At 49.4% G+C, this 20,857-nt stretch overlaps 1 protein-coding gene across 14 annotated transcripts in view; it reads left to right on the top strand.

Annotated features, from left to right (window-relative positions):
- Positions 1–20,857, top strand: part of MSI2 (musashi RNA binding protein 2) — a 468,587-nt gene that overhangs the window by 337,660 nt on the left and 110,070 nt on the right. For all 14 annotated transcript variants that reach the window (XR_002517859.2, XR_002517858.2, XR_002517860.2 and 11 more), the window contains exon 8: positions 2,435–2,517. Coding sequence is in view for 11 of the 14 variants with exons in the window: in XM_031657051.1 (XP_031512911.1) it covers positions 2,435–2,517 (83 nt within the window). In the remaining 3 variants the exon portion in view is untranslated. The remainder of the gene's footprint in view (positions 1–2,434; positions 2,518–20,857) is intronic.

Here is a 20,857-nt window from a genome sequence, read left to right as displayed (position 1 = left end):
TTTTTAAGGCTCCTCCCAACCCAGAATTCCTGACACGTACCCCGGTAGGGTGAGCTGAACGCCCGCAGGAAACTGAAAGCACTTAAAGCAGCACTTGGGGAACAAATACGCCAAAGCCCAAAGAGAAGTGGCGTGGGGACGGTGTTGCTGCGGCTCTTCTCCAGCTCTGCAATGATCAGTGGGACCAAAGGCCAAGGAGAAGGAGATGCCCAAAGAGAGGGTATAGGATAGTGTTCCCAGTAGCTTTCTCTCAAAGGACCTGGTTTAGCGGGCAGGGCTGGTCAAAGGTTTTTTTGTTGGACGGCATTTCAAACAACGTATCATGTCGGATGTCTGCTTCAGGCCTCTGAGGTGACTGAGAACCTAGCTTTTACTGGGTGACACTGGGAGAAACTTGCCATCTTTGAGCCTCTCCAGCAGACACTCATGTCCACTTCATGGTATGTCTGATGCTGCCTTATGTATGCTGGGACTGTGTATACATACAACAGTGGACTGTGTATGCTGGGAGCATTGGCCCACTATTTGGTGTGTGGTGGTAGCAAATGGCATAATAAAGATCGCGATTGCTGTGTTTCGTGGTCCTAGCCTTCTGTTTTACTGGAAATGGTTTGAGAGCAGAGAGTAGCCTTTTTTATTTTTGTACCGAAGAATCTGCTAGTCCCTGCAGGAGCTATGCCAAAGGAGCTCCACCTATCAGCTCCCCGTTTCCTGGTGTTCCTTAGAAGAAGGTGGTGTTAGAGTTGGATGCAGGAAAGTCAGAAGGGACCCGAGAAATTCCCTCTCCGTCCTGTGTTGCAGAGACCCAAAATAGACAGAGAGCTTGAAAAGGAAGCATCTGTATTTTACTCATTGACTGGAAACACAATTATCATAATATAATTGTGATAGAACAGCCATTCAGTTTTTGTCTTCCTGCTTGTTGTGTCTAGCTTAGTGTTCAGCCAGGTTCGTACCTTTCGGGAGAAGAGTGTCTTAGTTGGGGCGGCTATAAGGAAGTACCAAGGTCTATGAAAAACAGTGTATTTCTCACAGTTCTGGAAGCTGGCCGTCTAAGAGCAGAGTGCCAGCCCGGTCAGTTCTGGGAGGGGCCCCCTTCCTGTGTACAGACAGCTGCCTTCCTATTGCATCCTCGCATGGTAGAGAGAAAAAACAAACTTTCTAGTGTCTTTCTGTAAGGGCACTAATTCCATTTATGAGGGCCCCATCCTCACAATCTCATCACCTCCCAAAGGCCCAAACTCTTAATACCATCACATTGGGAGTTTGGATTTCAACATGAATCTGGGTGGGGGATGTGGGGGGCAGTGGGGGGTGGCCACAGACATTCAGATGGCAGCAGACAGCCTTGCGAATCCTGATTTGGGTTGTGACAGGAGGTGTGAAACCCAGGGTCCAGTTCTACCACCTTCATTTGCAGATGCAAAAGTTGAGGCTCAGAGAGGGGAAGGGGCTTCCCCAGACTAAACCTAAAGTAGATGCACAGTGAGAACTGGAAGCCAGGTCTCAGTCTCCCCATCGGTGTGTCTGCCCCCACTGCCTATGCTCCCTCGCCATGTTAGTGCTACCACGTGGCAGCTGCATCCCATCCAAGGAGGGTGCAACCCTGCGTGGGGCCACGTGGTAAAGCAGCACTTACTGAGTGGGGTCACAGATGGGGCCACATGCTGGAAATGCTGTCGGAGGCAGGAGGAGAAGAAAGAAAGGGGCAGGAGGGTAGGGAGAGGAACTGAGGATACTGAGCAGCAGTCGCCTGCCAAAATTCTTCAGTGCAGCTTGTCTAGCAAAGCCAGTCTCCAGCCGAGTAAATACAGTGGATAGCTGACGGGCTGACAGCAGGCATCAAACAGTCTTAAACTGCCCCAAATCCACGGCGCTTTTGAAGCAGCAGTAGAAAAAGGATGCCTGTGCGGAACAGAGGCCTGAAACTTTTAATAGTTTCTTCCAGGCCTCAGGATGTCCTGATGAGGTATTAGAGGAAGTAATTCAGGAAGAAAAGGACAAATAACCGCCTCCGTCTGGAGGCCGACCTGAGGGCTGGCCAGGGCTGCTCGCGGAAAGGGCAAGCGTGGCCCCGCAGTGATCCACGAGGCTCTCGTTAGCCCACCCGCCTGCTGCGGTGCACAGAGCCGCGGGGCTCTGACCCTTGTAAATAACAGACAAGTAAATTTCTTGTTTGCTTCGGGGCAAATGTAAACCACACAGTGCCCGCAGCTTGTGGGTGAAATCATTAACTTTTCCTCGCTGTCGGAAGGGTGCTCCGTACAAATTAGAAATCATTGCCTCCAACCTCAAGGCCCTCCCAAGGATCCGCCCACCTACCCCTAGACCGGGAGGCTGTCAAGACCTCAGGATGTCAGAGAAAAACGTGGGCCTGCCAGAACTGAACTCACCCCACCTCTCTTTGTTTTTTCTTCTCTCTCTTTTCCTTTAGGGTTTGGCTTTGTCACTTTTGAGAATGAAGATGTTGTGGAGAAAGTCTGTGAGATTCATTTCCATGAAATCAATAATAAAATGGTAAGTGTGTAGGGGTTGTGCTGAAATGGAACGCCCCCTTCCTCTACGTACACACCCCTTCTTGCAGACTGCTCCAGCCCATCATCGGGCTGGGCTGGGCAGGGGTGGGGAGGGGCTAGATGCTCGGGGTCTGGTCCTGTGAACAGTAGCAGTTGTTTCATACTGAGGTGGACAAACTCTATAAAGGGCCAAGTCATGAATATTTTCATCTTTGCAGGCCATACAGCTGACTGCAACTACCCGGTTCTGCTGAGTAGAGTCCATAGGCAATGCATACATGAAGGAGTGGGGCTGTGTTTCAATAAAGCTTTGTTTATGGACACCAAAATTTGAACTTTATATACTTTTCACAGGTCACAAAATATTAATTTTTTAACCACTTAAAATGTAAAAACCAGGCCAAGCATGGTGGCTCACACCTATAGTTTCTGCACTTTAGAAGGCCAAGGCAGGAAAATCACTTGAGGCCAGGAGTTCAAGACCAGCCTGGGAAACATAGCCAGACCTCATCTCTTAAAAAAAAAAAAAAAAAAATTAGTGGGCCGCAGTGTGCCTGTAGCCCCACCTACTCGGGAGGCTGACGTGGGAGGATCACCTGACCCTGGGAGGTTGAGGCTGCAGCGAGCCATGATCACACCACTGCACTCCAACCTGGGCAACAAAGCGAAACCCTGTCTCAAAAAAATAAAAATAAAATAAAAAGTTAAAAACCATTCTTAATTCTTGGACTTTACAAAAACAGGCAGAGGGGCTGGATTTGACCTATGAGTCGTAACTTGCTGACACCTGGCTTAGGATATTCTTTTGCTGTGCAACTTTTGAGGGGTATATCCTAGATAGGAAGTTTACTGCACCAAACTGTTTTTCTCTTTGGGTCCTGCTAGAAAATTAACATTCCCTCCCTTGCCATCAATTAATTTCTGCCCTCTTGATCAGCTGCTTCATTCCCTCTCTTTGGCTCTTTAAAGTTCTTTTTTCTGCCACAGCAGCCTCAAAAGAAAGGAAGGTTGGATTACTGGAAGTTTGGGAAGTCATGTAGGCCTCCCAGATCAGTGGCCACCAGAGGGTGCCATATCATGCATAGCATTTGCGCACTCAAAGTCTCAAACTCCTTTCTTCAGATTGAGTGGGGGGTGAAAATTCCCTTCTTTGTTGGCTCCAGAAAAACAGAAGCTCAGCAGGTGTTTCTGGAACCATCAGCAGGTCCTTCGGAGCAAAAACATTTTGGTTGGCTATGAGAGCCTCCAGCCTCCAGAGAAGAGGGAGGGCAAATTTGTGTTTCAATTGCCGCTGTAACTTTAATATTTTCTTCCTTTTGTCAAAACATTTCTTGCTTCTGAAACATGCATTCAGACATGCATTGTATATTGGTCTGATATGTGTTCACCAACTTTAAATTCAATAATAGAGCTTTTAGTGTGGATAAGATCAAAGCAATCTGCTTAGCATGTGGTGCTACAGGCCTGATTCAATATTTGACTTGCTAATTTTTTCCCAGGGCACTAAAATAATATTGTTCATATTGTTCCTTGCCATCATATGCATCTGAAATGAAAATACTCTTTTTTTGCATACTGTATGTTGGAGGCATCAGCTCAGACATTAAAATGGTAGGAGGGAGATAAGTGTGTAGGAATAACACAGGTCCCCTCATAGGCTTTCTCTGCTCCCCAACTGTCAGCGCAAGTTTACAGTTGGTACTTTTATCTTGGTAGGCTACCACTTGGTATTTTTCTTTTTATTTTTTTAATTGAGACAGAGTCTTGCTCTGTTGTCCTGGCTGGAGTGCAGTGGTGTGATCTCGGCTCACTTTAACCTCTGCCTCCTGGGCTCAAGCAATTCTCCTGCCTCAGCCTCCCAAGTAGCTGGGATTACAGGTGTGCACCACCATACCCAGCTAATTTTTGTATTTCTGGTAGACGGGGTTTCACTGTGTTGGCCAGGCTGACCTCAAACTCCTGACATCAAGTGATCCACCTGCCTCGGCCTCCCAAAGTGCTGGGATTACAGGCATAAGCCACTGCGCCTAACCAGTATTAGCTGTTTTTAAAATGAGAGAGACAGAGGACTTAAATGAAACTTGCATCCAGTCCCGGATACCTTGTTTATCCTAGCCAGAGCGCGCCATTGGCAGGCTCCACTAAGGCTGCTGGGCAGTGGGCAGTGGGGAATAGAAGAGGCAGCAGATGCCGTTCCTGTCCTGCCAAGGCTTAAGGGTTCATCAGGAGAGGCCAGATGTAGACCAGAAAGACGTTGCTCCGTGTGTCACCTTGAATGCGTATGTGTAGCCCTTCACTGTTGACAGGCTTTGAAATGAACCTGAGACACAGATGGGGAAAGGTTTTATCTTGGGAAACTGAGCCTCAGGGGATAGGTCCCAGGCTACCCAGAGAGTGAAGGAGCATAGGTCTTGAGCTTACTGGTGCCAAAGGAACTGTATAGACAGTTGTTGGAGCTTGGGGGTGGGAGGGTGAATCCCCAGATGACCCGGGCAGCAATCAGGAAGTAGAGCTTCTGCCCCAGAAAAAGAACCCATGGGGGCTGGCTTGAAGCCAAAGAAGTTTGCAGCCATTTTCCCATTTCATGTTTATCGCCTTCTCTCCCACCCAGGTGGAGGTTGACTATGTCAGGTGCACGTAACCGGGTTTTTAGTGCAAGGGTTTGTGTTTGCCTTTGAATCTGGGGCTAGTACTTGTTCTTCAGGAGAATGAGTAAAGATGGAAGTAGACAAGAGGAAGAAGTGGGGGCAGAGTGATTAGGATCACAGGCTTTGGAGGTGTTGGGCTGGGTTCCCAGCACAGCCCAACAGTTGTGAGCTCCAAGGTGGGGAGTTTAGAGGCCCTGGGAGAGGACTTTGGAGGAGAACTCTGGGCCTTGCTGAGCTCCAGTAAGACAGGGCTGGTAATGATATTGCCTCACTGGGTTGTTAGAGACTGGGTGACATACCATGAGCAAAGGGCTTAGCACAGTGTCTGCACAGGGTGCAAGCTTGATCCGTGTTAGCTCTTGCCATCATCCTTGCCATCATTCATGTGCTGTCATTGAGAGGTATTTCTCCAGCCAGTTCCCCTCCTCTGAAGAAGGATGGAATTTAAAGGGTGTTGGAAGAGAAGCCTGAATCCTGAATTGTTTTGGTTTTTGTGATACTGGTTTCTACTTCTGAGGCCCAAAGAAAGGGAAATGAGTTTAAACTGGTCTATGGACAGAATTCAAATGAGATATCCGGAAAAACTGAAAACTCGAAGACTGCCAAGCAGGAACACAGATGATTGTTAGAACGTGTATAGGAGTGTTTCATAAACAGGACTGTGCTGTGAAACCACAGACCCATCTCCTCAAACCCTCGCGATCTTTCTGGGCATTTGGCAGAAAGTGGCAGATAGCTGCCCCCCCGGTACATACTGGAGCCATGAGTTTTTGATATTCACAGATAGGAAAGGTCTTAGTGCAGATTAGTCACAGACATAGGACTGGAGTCCAGGTCTTCTGATTCAGTCTCTGTGCCTGGCACTTAGGAGACCCTGTATAAATAATTGTGGACTAAATAAAGGATTCACTGAAGGACCACATGTCTGTGAGGCACTTTATAGTTCCTAAAGCCATCTCCCATCTAATTGGGTTGGGGAGTCGCTTCCTGGGCATTTTTTTAAATGGAGGTCCTTCTCTACCATGCAGAAGGGCCAGGAGTGGGAATGAGTCGTTCTACTCTGCAGGGGACCAGGATAACAGTCTTTGGGAAGTGGGGATCACAGGAACCCTTCCCTTCATTCCCCATGTAGGCCCTGCCTTAAGGAGGTCATCTCCAGAGGCGGCGGCAGGAGGATGCCCAGAAAGACCCCACATGACACCCTTTCGCACATAAAGATCCCACAAGTAGCTGACATTGCGTGGTACAAACTACATACTCTGCTAAACACTTTATGCATCATGCATCTTATTTCATTTGATTTTCACTTACTCTTCAATCATTATACGCATTTACAGATTGGCAAGGCGAGGCAGAGAGAAGTTAAGCAGTTTGCCCAAGGTCACATGGTCAGCAAATGGCAGCCCCAGAATTCAAGCCCAGAAAGCTATACTCCAGAGCTCATGTTTGTACCTATCAGGCTGTGTGCCCTTTTCAGGCCAAAAGGGACTTTCAAGGCTCTCTGGCTGGGCCCAGTCAGCTCTGTTGTGGCCTATGCGGTTCCACGTTATCCTAGTAGAAGAGCGGAGGAGACAAGCCAGATTCCCAGCTAGGGAGAAGAACCACGCTTGGGTTTTACAGGTCCCAGATCTCCATGCCTCTTCCTCCACTGCCACAAGCACAGATAAGTGACAAGCATGGGCCAGGAGTTGACTGCCATCCAAGCTCAGGGCCAAACCCACAAGCTCTCCAAGCCAGAGTGAAATGCAAATGTGGCTCTTTATCAATAAACACACACAAATGCATGCACAGAGCCGCCTCGTGACCCGCTAGAGAGGGGCTCCTCCCTGGCTACTCTGTGTGCCCCAGTGCGGGTGCAGCTAATGATGCCTCCCGTAGCGCCCCCCTGATTGAAGCAGCCCCTGAGCAGCAGCAACACTTGCTTGATGAGTCGCCAGAGCCCAGCCTTCAAGCGGCCTCCTGACGAGCCGGGCAGCAGCAGGAAGGGAGGTGAGAATTGACAAGAGCCACCTCCAGCATCCGCAGAGGCCTAGTACAGCCTAGAACTTGAAATGATGTTGGGGAGCCATCACCACCCTCGTTGGGTGAGAGCGTGGGTACAGCCTGAAAGATGCTTGGGACGAGGGCATCTTGAGTAGAGCATTTCCTCACACCTGATTCAACAGGAAGGAATCGGTGCTTATAGGCACTGGGACCATGCTTTACGTGCGCACTCTCTCCTTTTGTCTTCACAACATCCTGAGCTGGGGTCCTCATCTCATTTTACAGAGAGGTTCACTAGAGCTCAGTAGCAGTGGATCTCCTGTGGTGGGACAGTTCTAAGGGGCAGAGCTGGGATTTGAACCTGTATCATTCTGGCTCCGAACCCTCTGTTCTTCTCATTATACCTTGCTACCCATTTAGGCAAACCTAGTATTTGAAAAATATGGATTTATATGATGGGTGAATATCAAGAAGAGTTTTTATTTGCTTCATACAAATACTACTACAGGATTACTTTCCATCAACTTTGTCCAACCCATGACCCACGGGCCATATGTGGCCCAGGATGGCTTTGAATGTAGCCCAATGCAAATTCATAAACTTTCTTAGAACATTACGATTTTTTTGCAGATTTTTTTTTTTTTAAAAGCTCATCAGCGATCTTTAGTGTTAGTGTATTTCATGTGTGACTGAAGACAATTCTTCCACAATGTGGCCCAAGGAAGCCAAAAGATTGGACACCCCTGCGGGTTTTTTTTTTTTTTTTTTTTTGGAGACAGGGTCTCGTTCTGTCACCCAGGCTAGAGTGCAGTGACACGATCTTGGCTTACTGCAACCTCTGCCTCCCAGGTTTGAGTGATTCTCATGCCTCAGCCTCCTGAGTACCTGGGATTATAGGCATGCGCCACCACGCCCAGCTAATTTTTTGTGTGTTTTTAGTAGAGATAGGGTTTCGCCATGTTGGCCAGGTGGTCTAGAACTCCTGGCCTCAAGTGATCCCCTTGCCTCTGCCTCCCAAAGTGCTGGGATTACAGGTGTCAGCCACTGCACCTGGCTACACCCCTGCTTTAAATAGTCCTTTTTCTCACTCCTTTAAGGTGATAGGATTTATAGAAATTTGCTAAGTAATTCATGGATACAGCTACTTTGGTTGTCCCTTGTCTTGGAATGAGAGGTCTGGATGCTGGTAGTCAAAGTGTGGTCCATGTACCAGCAGCCTCGGCAGTCCCTAGGAGCTGGTTAGGAATGCAGAGTCCCAGGTCCCACCCTAGACCTACAGAGTCAGAATCTGCATGCTGACAAATCCCCAGTGATTGGTGTGCACATTAAAGTCTGAGAAGCACCAGGCAAGGGCCACTGCTAATGACAGATAATGTGGGAGTTGTGGGTAATAAATAGACCAGCCATCATCAGAAGGAAGGGACTTAGGAATGAAGGGAGCATGGAGCCAGGCCAAATAGGGCCAAGCTGGGCCTGGCACCTGGGCCCCCAGGCCAGTCTGGTGCTCTTGGCACCACTCCATACTCCCTCTGTGGTCAAACAGAGACCAGATTTCCGAAGATCTCCCGGAGGAAGCTCTCAGTGCCAGGGACTGCTCCCGCCCCTCACCATGCCCTTTCCCTTTGGGTGCAGGCCTTGGAACATTGCTTGCAGAAGACACATGAGGCATGCATCTGTTAGGGTAAAGGGCTCGATTCTCCTGAGTGAGGTGCACTTGCCCTTGTCCCCAAGTCGGGACCTGCTGGGTCACTTAGAGGCACCAAGAGAGCTTTGGAACCTGAGCCTGAATCCCAGGTCCACGGCTGGTGTTTCTGTGACCACAGGCGAGTGCCCTACCTGTCTGCACCAGTTTGCTCCTCGGGGAAATCAGAAGGTTGAGGATGGCTGCCTTTTGCAGCTTATGTAAAGCCCTGATTTGATACCTGGAGGTCTCAGCCTGTTCTGTTGTAGGGTATGTAATTGGGTAGCCTTGAAGGCATCAGCCCTTGATAACTTCAAGTTTCCCCCATTGGGCCTAAGCCAGGGGCCAGCAAATTTTCTATAAAGGGCCAGAGAGTCTCTGTCACATCTATTCAGCCCTGCCATTGTAGCACACACATAGGCAATATGTAAATGAAGGGGCATGGCTGTGTTCACATAAAGCTTATTTACAAAAACGCATGGCAGCTGGGTTTGGCCTGCTGGCCACAGTTTGTTGACTCCTGGACTAAACTAATCTAGCTCAGAGCAGGTCCACTCAGGGTGCTCCTTGTCTACAGGGGTCCAATGAAAGGCATTTAGCCAAATGGTCAGCCAGTTTCACTATTAAGCACACATTTTTAGGGTTGGAGTAGAAAGGGGGTGCCCCAAACAGGCACAGAGTTTGGGTATAGCAGCCTATGGAAAGTGTCAGTGCCTTCATTCTTTGGGGGAGCCCCTGGGTGGGGAGTTACACAATGGTCAGAACAGGGTGCTGTCAACCAGGGAGGCCTTCCTGGTAGAGGGTGCCTCAAGTCCTCAGTGCTGAACCCCCTTCCACTTCCCAGCTTTGTGGCCTTGAACAAGTTACTTACGTGTTTTGGCTCTGTGGTTCCCCTTTCTGTAAAACAGGTTGTGGTAGTGCCTACCTCAGAGAGCGCTGTCACTTAAGACTTATAAGGGTTTGGAACAGAGCCAGGCCATAGCACGCTCTATCAGAGTGATATCACCACTGTCATCGTCGTCATCATTCTTAGAATTATTTTACCAAGGAAATATGGAGTTAGCAGGTAAGGAGGTCCTCAGCAGATTGTAAGTCAGTAAAATGCAAGTGTGCAGGACCTGGGCAGGACTGGGTCCCAAGTCTACGGGGCAGGGATGGAGAGTATGAGGTAGGCACTCTCAGTGCCTCTGGGGACGGTCCTAGGAGAGGAGGTGGTGCACCTCCCAAAGCAGGAGGAGCCCAGGGATGTGATTGTCTAGGCTCCGGAAAAGCTGAGTCCTACTCTTCACCTGACTCATTCTTTAGGAAGGTTCCAAAAAAAATCCACTTCTAAGAGCAAAGCCTAGTGAGATCTCAGGCCTGCTACCCTTCAGCCCAGGGCATACCTGGAGGATTGACTTGGAACCGGGGATTCTAGGGAAGAAAGGGCAGAAGGATAAGAAGGGAGGAGAGTCCTTAAGTGTCCTCTTGGACTCAGGGCTGCGGTGCTGTGACCAGCCCATCCATGGAGGCCAGCCCCAGGCTAGGGTCGGCTTCTGGGCCCTGCCACCTGGCAGGGTGCCCAGTGATTGGGCTCACCCCCACTCCCTCCAGCTGCTCCTCCTCAGCCCTGAAGACAGCTCCAAAGTGGTGGGTGTATTTGTGTGTGGGGAGGGGGGCGGGTAATGTGGGTGGAATTAACTAGGTTTCTGTATTCACGATCCTATTTGTAGCATCATTCTCACTCGTAAGCTAATTTTAGCCATCCATTCTGCTTCTGTTGCCATTTATAAAATGAGAATGTCAAATGCAATATTAAACAAGCAGGATGAAGGCAAAAAAGGAAATGCCAGAGAGGCATTTAATAAATGAATCTGGTGTTTACGTGGGAGAGGGAGAGATCCTGCCCCCCACGCATCACACAGGCGAGCGCGTGCACATGCTGTTTGTGTACAGGCTGTGTTAACGAGAGCAGAGTGATTAGTGTGTTGGGGGAGGCCGGGTGGTTCGGTGGTAAATGTTTGTTGCTCTTTAGGCAGAAGTAATTTGGCCTGCAGGGAGTGGCCTCCCAGTTGCCTGAGTGGTTCGCTTGCCCTCCATCTGTCCTCTAGTGATGTCAGTGTGGGCTGGGCCAGAAAGGGCAGGGGTCTGTCTCCTCAGTGTCTCAGCACCCAGTGCCTCTGGGCTTTTCTGAACGTGCTGCCACCAGCGTCCCCCTACTTCACCCCCAGGGCGCAGGGTCATGAGAGGGGAGCATGGAGACCACTAGGAGGGGCTGCTCCCCCTTCTCTTCTGCCTTTTCCCCGCGCAGAAGGCAGGGCGTGAACAGTCTGCGCCCGTATGCAGCTGCAGAGACCAAGCCCAGAGTAGCGTGTCTCTTGCCTGGACTCTTGCCAATTTCTCTTCTAGTTTCACTCTAGTTTCCCCAGGGCCTGGGAGTTCTGTCCCTGGTTCTTCCTTTGCCCTCTTCTTTCAGCTGCTCTGCTGAGAAAAGAAGGCTCAAGCCATACCTTTTATTTTCTCCCTTTCTTAAATAAATGAAGTTAGGCCCCGTGCAGGGCCTCTGGCCCAGCCCACCGTGCACTGGGGTAAGCACTCCTCCAGCCTTGTGGCGGAACCTGAGCACCTGCTGGAGGTTGAGGTTTCTTTCCACTTTGAAATGCCCTTGCAGGTTCCCAGAAATGAAAAGGAGGACAGCTGCTGCTGCCACCATCAGCTTTTTCCCCAAATAGTGCAGCCTGGGAAGCTCTCTCTACACATCCTGCTGATGAAAGCAGGGAGATGGGACCTACCTGGCTGACAGGTGCGGGGAGGGTTAGGGAGAAGGGCAATGACTGTGTGCTAAGAATCTGCTGTGCTGGGGAGGCTGCTGCTCTCTTTCTTCCTCTTCACTCCCCAGTATGGGATTTCAGTGAACACAGATGTGAACTGACTTCATCACCTTCAAAGGCACTCACCTAGGCTCCATGTGGAGAGGGCAAGGTGTGACTCAACCAACTTTATCCAGTGCAAGCACTTTATAGGATTAGCTCTGAGAGCCCTATGGGGTAGGCACAGCTGTCACTGTTTTAGAGATGAGAACATGGGGGTGCGAAGAAGTTAGTCAGCTGGTCTCAGCTCAGAGAGCCAGCAAGTGGAACAGAGATTTAAAGCCAGGAGCCCTAGCCCTAGCCCTAGGCTAGACTGCTGTATAACAGACTAGGCCATATGGTACATCTAGTTCTAGATCCTTGAGGAATCGCCATACTGTTTTCCATAATGGTTGAACTAGTTTACAATCCCACCAACAGTGTAAAAGTGTTCCTATTTCTCCACATCCTCTCCAGCACCTGTTGTTTCCTGACTTTTGAATGATCGCCATTCTAACTGGTGTGAGATGGTATCTCATTGTGGTTTTGATTTGCATTTCTCTGATGGCCAGTGATGATGAGCATTTTTCATGTGTTTGTTGGCTGTATGAAGTTTCTTTTGAGAAATGTCTATTCATCCTTTGCCCACTTTTGATGGGGTTGTTGGTTTTTTTCAAATTTGTTTGAGTTCTTGTAGGTTCTGGATATTCCCTTTGTCAGAATGAGTGATTTAAAAATTTTCTCCCATTCTGTAGGTTGCCTGTTCACTCTGATGGTAGTTTCTTTTGGTTGTGCAGAAGCTCTTTAGTTTAATGAGATCCCATTGTCAATTTTGGCTTTTAAGGCCATTGCTTTGGTGTTTTAGACATGAAGTCTTTGCCTAAGTCCTGAATGGTACTACCTAGGTTTTCCTCTAGATTTTTATATGGTATTAGGTCTAACATTTAAGTCTCTAATCCATCTTGAATTAATTTTTCAGATAAGGAGTAAGGAAAGGGATCCAGTCGCTTTCTACTTATGGCTAGCCAATTTTCCTCTCAGCACTATTTATTAAATAGGAATCCTTTTCCCCATTTCTCATTTCTCTCAGGTTTGTCAAAGATCAGATGGCTGTAGATGTGTGGTATTATTTCTGAGGACTTCTGTTCTGTTCCATTGGTCTATATCTCTGTTTTGGTACCAGTACCATGCTGTTTTTGCTACTGTAGCCTTGTAGTATAGTTTGAAGTCAGGTAGCGGATGCCTCCAGCCTCTTTGACTAGATTGTCTTGAGATATGGCTCTTTTTGGTTCCTATATGAACTTTAAAGCAGTTTTTTTCCAATTCTGTGAAGAAACTCATTGGTAGCTTGATGTATACTGAATCTATAAATTACCCTTGGGCAGTATGGCCATTTTCAATGACATTGATTCTTCCTATCCATGTATATGGTGCATAGTTCTTTTCCATTTGTTTTTGTGTCCTCTCTTATCTTCACACTGAGCAGTGGTTTGTAGTTCTCCTTGAAGAGGTCCCTTTGTACATCCCTTTGTAGTTGGATTCCTAGGTGGTCAGATTCTTCAGCAATTGTGAATGGAAGTTCATTCATGATTTGGCTCTCTGTTTGTCTGTTACCCATCCCATTACTGGGGAGGCCCCAAAGGATTATAAATTATGCTGCTATAAAAGACATGCACACGATGTTTATTGCAGCACTATTCACAATAGCAAAGACTTGGAATCAACCCAAATGTCCTCAGTGGCTAGATTGATTAAGAAATGTACAATTCATGGAATACTCATGTTTACAAAAAGGACAGCCAGCCCTTTGTAGGGACATGGATGCAGCTGGAAACCAACACCTTAGCAAACCAACACAACAGAAACCAAACACCGCATGTTCTCACTATGTAGTGGGAACTGAACAATGAGATGACTTGGAATTCGGAAGGGGAACATCACACAATCGGGCCTATCATGTAGTGTGGGGAGGGGAGGGATTGCATTGGGAGTTATAATTTGATGTAAATGATTTGTGCTTATGGTGCAGCACACCAACAAGGCACAAGTATACATATGTAACAAACCTGCATCGCTATACACATGTACCCTACAACTTACAGTACAATAATAATAAATAAATTCAAAAAAATAAAAAATAAAAAAAAATAAAAAAAAAAAAAAGCAGAAAAAAAAAAAAAAAAAAAACAGACTAGGCACCCTCTCTCAGATCTGGGCAGGGCAGGGACTGCAGTTATTGGAGTGCATCTCAGGTGATACTGGGGACCAGCTCCTCTCTACCCATTGCCTAGATTCTGAGGACCTCTGAGGGAAGAGCCACATCTCAGCCGCATTCATTTCTGTGTCCACACCCAGCCCCTGCTCGGTAAATAGTAGATGCTTAATGTTTAGTTTTGGTTTATGACCTATTTCACTTTGCCATCACTGATTGTAATTAAAACACTGAGCAGAGGAAATGGTGGATGAAATTAGTTCTGGAAGTGGTGAGGAGATCAGTTGTGGAAGCTAGCATCGGGAAAGGCTTTGTGAACTAGACCCAGATAGGCCTTGAGGGTTGGGTGGAGGGTGTGGGGAAAGGCTGTGTGCGGTGGGGTGGGGTGGGGCTGGCAGCCAGAGACCTAGAGGACGGAGCAGAGGTTTTGAAGCTGGGGGTCTACGATTGAATTCTGGCTATGCTTTGTGACCTTGGGCGAGTCATTCCTCGGAACCTCTGTGTCCTTTTCTGCTGTGACTATGAGGCAGATAAGGCCATCGCACAGAGGAAACGAGGCTCCATGCAGTGAGGGAATTGACAACCGTGGACTTTCTTTGAGGACTTCTGTGTGCCAGGCACTGTACTTTATATCCATTATGTATATATGTTATGTAATATATGAAAATTACACACACACATGAGGATGTTGTGGCTGTGCCTAGTTATGGATAGCACTCAATAAACAGTGCATGCCTTCCTCCCCAGAGTAACCCTACTGAGTCAAGATTATAAATCTAATAGGTCTCTCAATGCCTTTTGCAAACAGGTCTGGGCCATTTATAACATGCATGTGTCCTGGAAAGTAGACGTTCCTGCTGCCTGCCTTCCCGTGCCGAAGCTGGCAGCTCCATTTCCGTTTGCATAGTAACCCTTTCCTCTGTAGACTGCATGGGCGGGTCCCACATCCCTGAGGACCTTTTTGCAGTAGAACAAGAAAAGTTACCATGTACAAGTAGGTCTCCTGGTGCTTGACCACACACTGGTCCCTGTCCACAAGGACAGTGCCTGATGATGATGTCTGGGGAAGGGAGAAGGGAGGGTCTCTTCCGCTCACTTTCCAGTATCCACAGTGACCAGCCGGGAAGCCTCTCTGTGTTAGGCCGTTCTTGCGTTGCTATAAAGAAATACCTGAGACTGGGGAATTTATTTGAGAAAGAAGTTTAGTTGGCTTACAGTTCGGCAGGTTGTACAGGCATGGTGCCAGCATCGCTGGGCTTCTGCGGGGGCCTCAGGGAGCTTTGACTCATGGGGGGAGGCAAAGTAGGAGCAGGCACATCGCATGGCGAAAGCAGGTACAAGCAAGAGAGAGAGTGCAGGGAGGTGCCACACTTTTTTTTTTTTTGAGACGGAGTCTTGCTCTGTCGCCCAGGCTGGAGTGCAGCGGCTGGATCTCTGCTGACTGCAAGCTCCGCCTCCCGGGTTCACGGCATTCTCCTGCCTCAGCCTCCCAAGTAGCTGGGACTACAGGTGCCCGCCACCTCGCCCGGCTAGTTTTTTTGGGTTTTTTTTAGTAGAGACGGGGTTTCACCGTGTTAGCCAAGATGGTCTCGATCTCCTGACCTCGTGATCCGCCCGTCTCGGCCTCCCAAAGTGCTGGGATTACAGGCTTGAGCCACCGTGCCCGGCCAGTGCCACACATTTTTAAGCAACTCCAAGTAAGAGCTCACTCATCACCAAGCAGGTGGCCCAAGCCATTCACAAGGGATCCACCCTCATGATCCAGACACTTCCCACCAGGCCCCACTTCCAACACTGGGGAGTACATTTCAACATGAGATTTGGGTGGAGACAAATATCCAAACTATATGACCACCTGAGTGTGCAGAGGGCAGAAGGGCTCGTACCAGTGAGGGAAAAGGACTGCAGAGTGGTTAGGGGCCCTTCCCCTGCCAGATTGAAGGACCAGGGCTTCCCAGCACAGCTGTCAGGATTTCCAGGGATGCAGTTGCTGCCTCACCAACTCCCCAGCCCCTTAATGGCTTCTTAAGGCCTTGCCCTCACCCGGCCACATACTCACACTAGTCAGGAATCCATCTTGCCTCTGGCCCTGGGCAAGAAAGCTACTGGATGGAACTGAAACCCTGGACCAGATGTTAAAACTCAGTAGAGGTGACCTGGCTCTCTGAAGGTCATACAGGGAGTGATGGTGACACGCCCATCTCAAGTGGGAGCTGCACATGGAAGGGGAGCCAAGGTTCCTGCGTTTCCCTCCCTGGGCCACTCCACCTCCCCTAGGTGGGTTCCACCCCCTCTCCTTGTTACATCATAGCCTCTTTCTCCAACTCATTCAAGAGCTCTCTCAGCAGCACCAGCTTCCTGGGTATGAGACCTGAGCCACGGCTTGGCCCTGCCCTCAGAAGGCGCCCACACTGGTCTAATGCTCTGCTCTTTGTTGCCGTCTTGCAAAATCCTAGTCATTGTTGGACAAAGGACCCCTCATCGTCTTTTGGCCATGGACCCTGTTCGTTCTGCTATGAGGCTGACTCAGGGCGAGGTGCCGTGCAGGTACACAGTAGGAGAGTTGAACCCCGATCAAGGGCTTGCTTTGTGTTTATCTTCCTTGCTTTGCAAGTTCCTTGAGGTTGGGTCTCCCCGAATCTTGATTATAAACCTGCAAGAGCCTTACAAAATGTCCTGCTTTTTGTGGGGTCTCCAGAAAAGACTTGTGATTGGCAGAGGGGGCAAGAGAGCAGCGACCAGGAAGAAAGGCTGTGGCCACTGGATGGCAAAGGAGGGCTGTGTGGGGAGGTGTGTGTGACGTGTAGTGTCTGGAGGCCAGGCTCACCCCCTCCTGCCTCAGTAGCAAGATGTGTGTAGCTGTCAGGCTCTAGGCAAGACACTTAACACTTGAGTAGCATCTCCCCTCCTCTTCACCATCTCCCTGAGCAGGGCTCAGGGCCTAATGGCCAGAGGAGAGGGTCAGCTTGGGGCTTCAGAGAAACAATGTTGGCCTTGAACCCACCAGAACCTAGCTGGGGAAGAGGTCAAGCAGATCGGGGGCAAGACCAGGTCAGATCTCTTACATCTATTAGGAAACGCCATGGGAGGACAGGTACCCACCCTAGAAACTGCAGGACATTCTCTCCTCCTGAGCCCTTTCTTCCCTCTGTTCCCCTCCCCTTTCTGTTAGCCAGACAGTCAGACGGTCAAGGTTGATACCTGAGCACTGGGGAATTTTATCCATTGAAATAGGCCTCTCCCCCGGAGGACTAAACAGTCTCAGACACGACCTGTTTGGAGTGAGAAATGAAACTGCAGACACTGGCCTCTTCAGGCCAAACAGGCTTTCCTTGTCCTGGATGGTACATCAAGGCCACAGGTCCAGGGCTTGGATTTCCCTCTGGGCCCTGAGGCTGCGTGCTGACTGGGTTCTTTTGTACAGAGACCAGGGAAAAACAAAAGCCCCTTACTTCCCAAAGCTTGGCGTACTTCTCAGACTGCCAGCCACCATCCCCAAAGACGCCAGGGCAGTGAGCTTACCTTTGCAAGGACTTCGGATCCATTGGGGAGGAGTGGCCACTCATAGTAGCTGCAGGGAAGGCGTTCTTGCAGAAGCTCCAGCACCTCCTCTGAAAGCCAGTGCTAAGCATTCCCCACTAGGGAGACGGTGTAACACAGGGCCACAGCACCCACTCTCCTGGCTTGGGCTGGGGCTATAGGCAGATCGGGATTAACGTCCCAGCCCTGCACACAGGTACTGGGTCTGGACCACAGGTTAGATGTCTGAGTCTGAGCCTCAGTTTCCTGCTCTGTGGGATGGATATATAGCTATAAAGGACATTATCGGGTCCACTGACAAAACAAGCATATGGAAGGTAAAGTATTTTATTAATGTTAAACATACTGAGACTGATAACTGTGCTATGATTATGTAAGAAAATGCCCTCATGTTTAGGAAATGCAAACCAACTTACACTCAAATGGAAAAAAAAAAAAAAAAATCCCGGCCGGGTGCGGTGGCTCACGCCTGTAATCCCAGCACTTTGGGAGGCCGAGGCAGGCAGATCACAAGGTCAGGAGTTCAAGACCAGCCTGGCCAGTATGGTGAAACCCCATCTATACTAAAAATACAAAAATTAGCAGGGTGTGATGGCACGCACCTGTAGTTCCAGCTACTCGAGAGGCTGAGGCAGGAGAATCGCTTGAACCCAGGAGGCGGAGGTTGCAGTGAGCCGAGGTCGCGCCACTGCACTCCAACCTGAGTGACACAGCGAGACTCCATCTAAAAAAAAAAAAAAAAAAAAAAAATTCTACATATAGATATAGAGGGCTCAGGAGTGTGTGCAAATGATAAGGCAAAAGTAACAAAATGTTAGCAGTAGGTGATTTCTGGTAAAGGATACCATCCTTGCAACTTTTCTGTAAATTTGAAATGATTCCTGAGTAAGGAGTTGGAAACTGCAAACCTCCTTACTGAGGTGCTGTGGATGCTGATGGGAGGAGGCACCCAACCCAGTGGGCAGCAAGGATAAGAGTGTTAGTGACCACAGTGGCCATGCTCCCATCAGGCCTTGGTTTTGTTCTCTAAAGGAATATGCTGCTGCCCTAGGCGTCCAGGGACTAGGTCATTATTCTGAACCCATTACCATGGGGACTATGAGGAAGCCACACCCTGTCTTCCAAGGCCAGTTTGTCGAACAAAGCAGCATATTGGGAAAAGAAAATTTCAAAACCACTCCCATCAATTTTGTTGGGGTGGGGGGTGTTGGCACATCCCTGGTATTGGGAGTGTTTTGTGGCATTGCCAGCTGTGCACCTTGAAAACAGAGACCTGGTGTTTCGGTCATCAGTGGCCTCTGAGGCTTCTTACAAGTGCTCAGTCAGATGGAACATCTCACTGCATTTCTTGCCCCTTGAATAGACTGCTCTGGTCAGTTGCTATTTGAAACAATAGCAGCAGCAGCCACTGTGAGAAGCTGTTGGTGCAGGAGTCTCAAGGACTGAGACTGGGAGGTGGCCCTTCCCCAAGGGGAAGTCTTAGGAGGTGAGGCCAAAACACCTGCAGCAAGAGGCCTGGTCCCCGTGAGCACCACCTTTGTTTTGTTTTAGAGGACCATGGGGAGCCAGGCAGGCCTCTGTGGGGCTGCAGTGGGAAGGGAGCCCCGTGCCCTGCCCTCTGCCCTGTGGTGAGAGCAGCCCTACGTGCCCACTGCTCCAAGGACCCAGCCAGCCAAGAGCCAGAGTGTGGGGAGTGCCTCCTGCTGCCTTGTCAGCTCACTGCCCTTCACTGACCTCATGTGGTTGTTGGTTTCCAAAGATTATCCCTAGAGCCCCCTCCCACACGGACTCTAGGCTGGCCCAGTGTCACCAGTAGAATGTGTTGGAGGAAGCACTGTGAGTCCCAAGGCTAGGTTAGAAGAAATCTTGCAGCTTCTGCTTGAGTCTCTTGGAATGCTTGTGCTTGGGACACTTCCTCTTGGGACTCAGCCGCCATATTGTGGCAAGACCAGGCGCCGTGGAGGAGCCATGGTGGACGTCTCGTCAGCAGGCCAGCCGAACCAGCGTGGCTGCCTACCATGGGAGCGAGGAGCCATCTTGGGCCTCCGGCCTCATTGAGGCCTCCTCTGGCTTCAGCCCCAGTCACCACCTGACCACAGTGCCATGAGACCACCAGCAAGAGCCCAGCTGAGCCGGTCACCCCACAGAACCCTGAGGAAGGATGGTTAAATTGTTGCTCAAAGCCATTAAGTTTGGGGGCAGTTTGTTGCTCAGCAGTAGATACCTGGAACAGAGTGTGTGGTCAGATAGCCTAAGTACATGACTAGAACCGAAAAGATAGCCTGCTTTTTATCCTGTTTGGGTTCTGACCGTAACCCGGGTTGTTCATGCCAAGCTCTCTGGCTTATGCAGGGCCTGGGGGAGGACAGCAGGGGAAGGTGACCCGATGTGTGCTAACTCAAGAGGCTCGGGAGGCTGACAAGTGCAGAAGCAGCGAGGGGCAGGTTGATGTGTGAGTACTTGCATTCATCTTAGGAGAACAAGGCAGTCAGAGCCTCTTCTTTTTCAACACAGTGAGAGCTCTCAGAGAGGTAGAGGCTTTCTTTATTTATCTTTGGGTCCCCAAAGCCTAGCACTTGCCTGGCGTGTTGAGTTCCTCTGCATCCACGTCATTGAATTAAGTGGCTGAGTCTCGGGGGTGGAGGGGACTGGACAGGCTTCCTGGTCCTGAGAAGTCTTTCAAGAGGCCTTCAGGGCAGGCAGGCCAGGTTCCCTGCTGGTAACTGTTACCTGCTGCCTTCCCCTGTCGTTCAGATGCCCAGGACAGGCGGGGTCCCCCCGAGAGTGCGTGTGCCATGGCCCCTGGCCTTGGGGAACACTCACCGTTGACCCAGCGGGTGGTTGACACTCAAACAGTCATTGCTGCCCAAACCACCAGCAGCAAAGACAGAGCAGAATTAAACCGAGCTATCAGCCCTGTTCAGTGAGAGGAAGAGTAGGTGGGTTTGTTTAAAACACTCCCATTACAGTCAGTTAACCTTTATGTTCCCTAAATGAAAATTGTATAAACCTGAGATTTCCGTTGATCAGGTTGCCTAGGAACAGGCAGCAGGTTTTCATAAGACAATGCAGTAGATTGTCACCGATAGGGCTATTAGGAACTGAGCTGGTTAGCGATATTATTCCCCTTGCTGGTATTGGCTTTGGGTAATTATCTGTCTGCCTGTGCAAGACACACCCATCTCCCCAGGCTTGGGGCAGGTTCATGCAAATGAGATTTCTCAGCCTGCTCCTCTGGCGTCCCGAAGTCAGTTTTCAACCCTGGGCTTAGGAGAGCCAATTTGGATGAGTTTGTTGTTTTCAATCACCTTTTCCCCCCTACCTGCAATGACAACATTCTAATAGCCCTATCAGTGACAGTCTGTTGCATTATCTTACAAAAACCTGCTCCCTGTTGCTTAGCAGAAAGCTTGGAAAATAAATAGCAAAATGCCCGATTAAAATTTAAA

Source organism: Papio anubis, chromosome 17, assembly GCF_008728515.1.
Source record: "Papio anubis isolate 15944 chromosome 17, Panubis1.0, whole genome shotgun sequence".
Taxonomy (NCBI): Eukaryota; Metazoa; Chordata; class Mammalia; order Primates; family Cercopithecidae; genus Papio; species Papio anubis.
The sequence above is the reverse complement of the archived record's forward strand: the minus strand, read 5'-3'. Positions and strand labels throughout refer to the sequence as shown.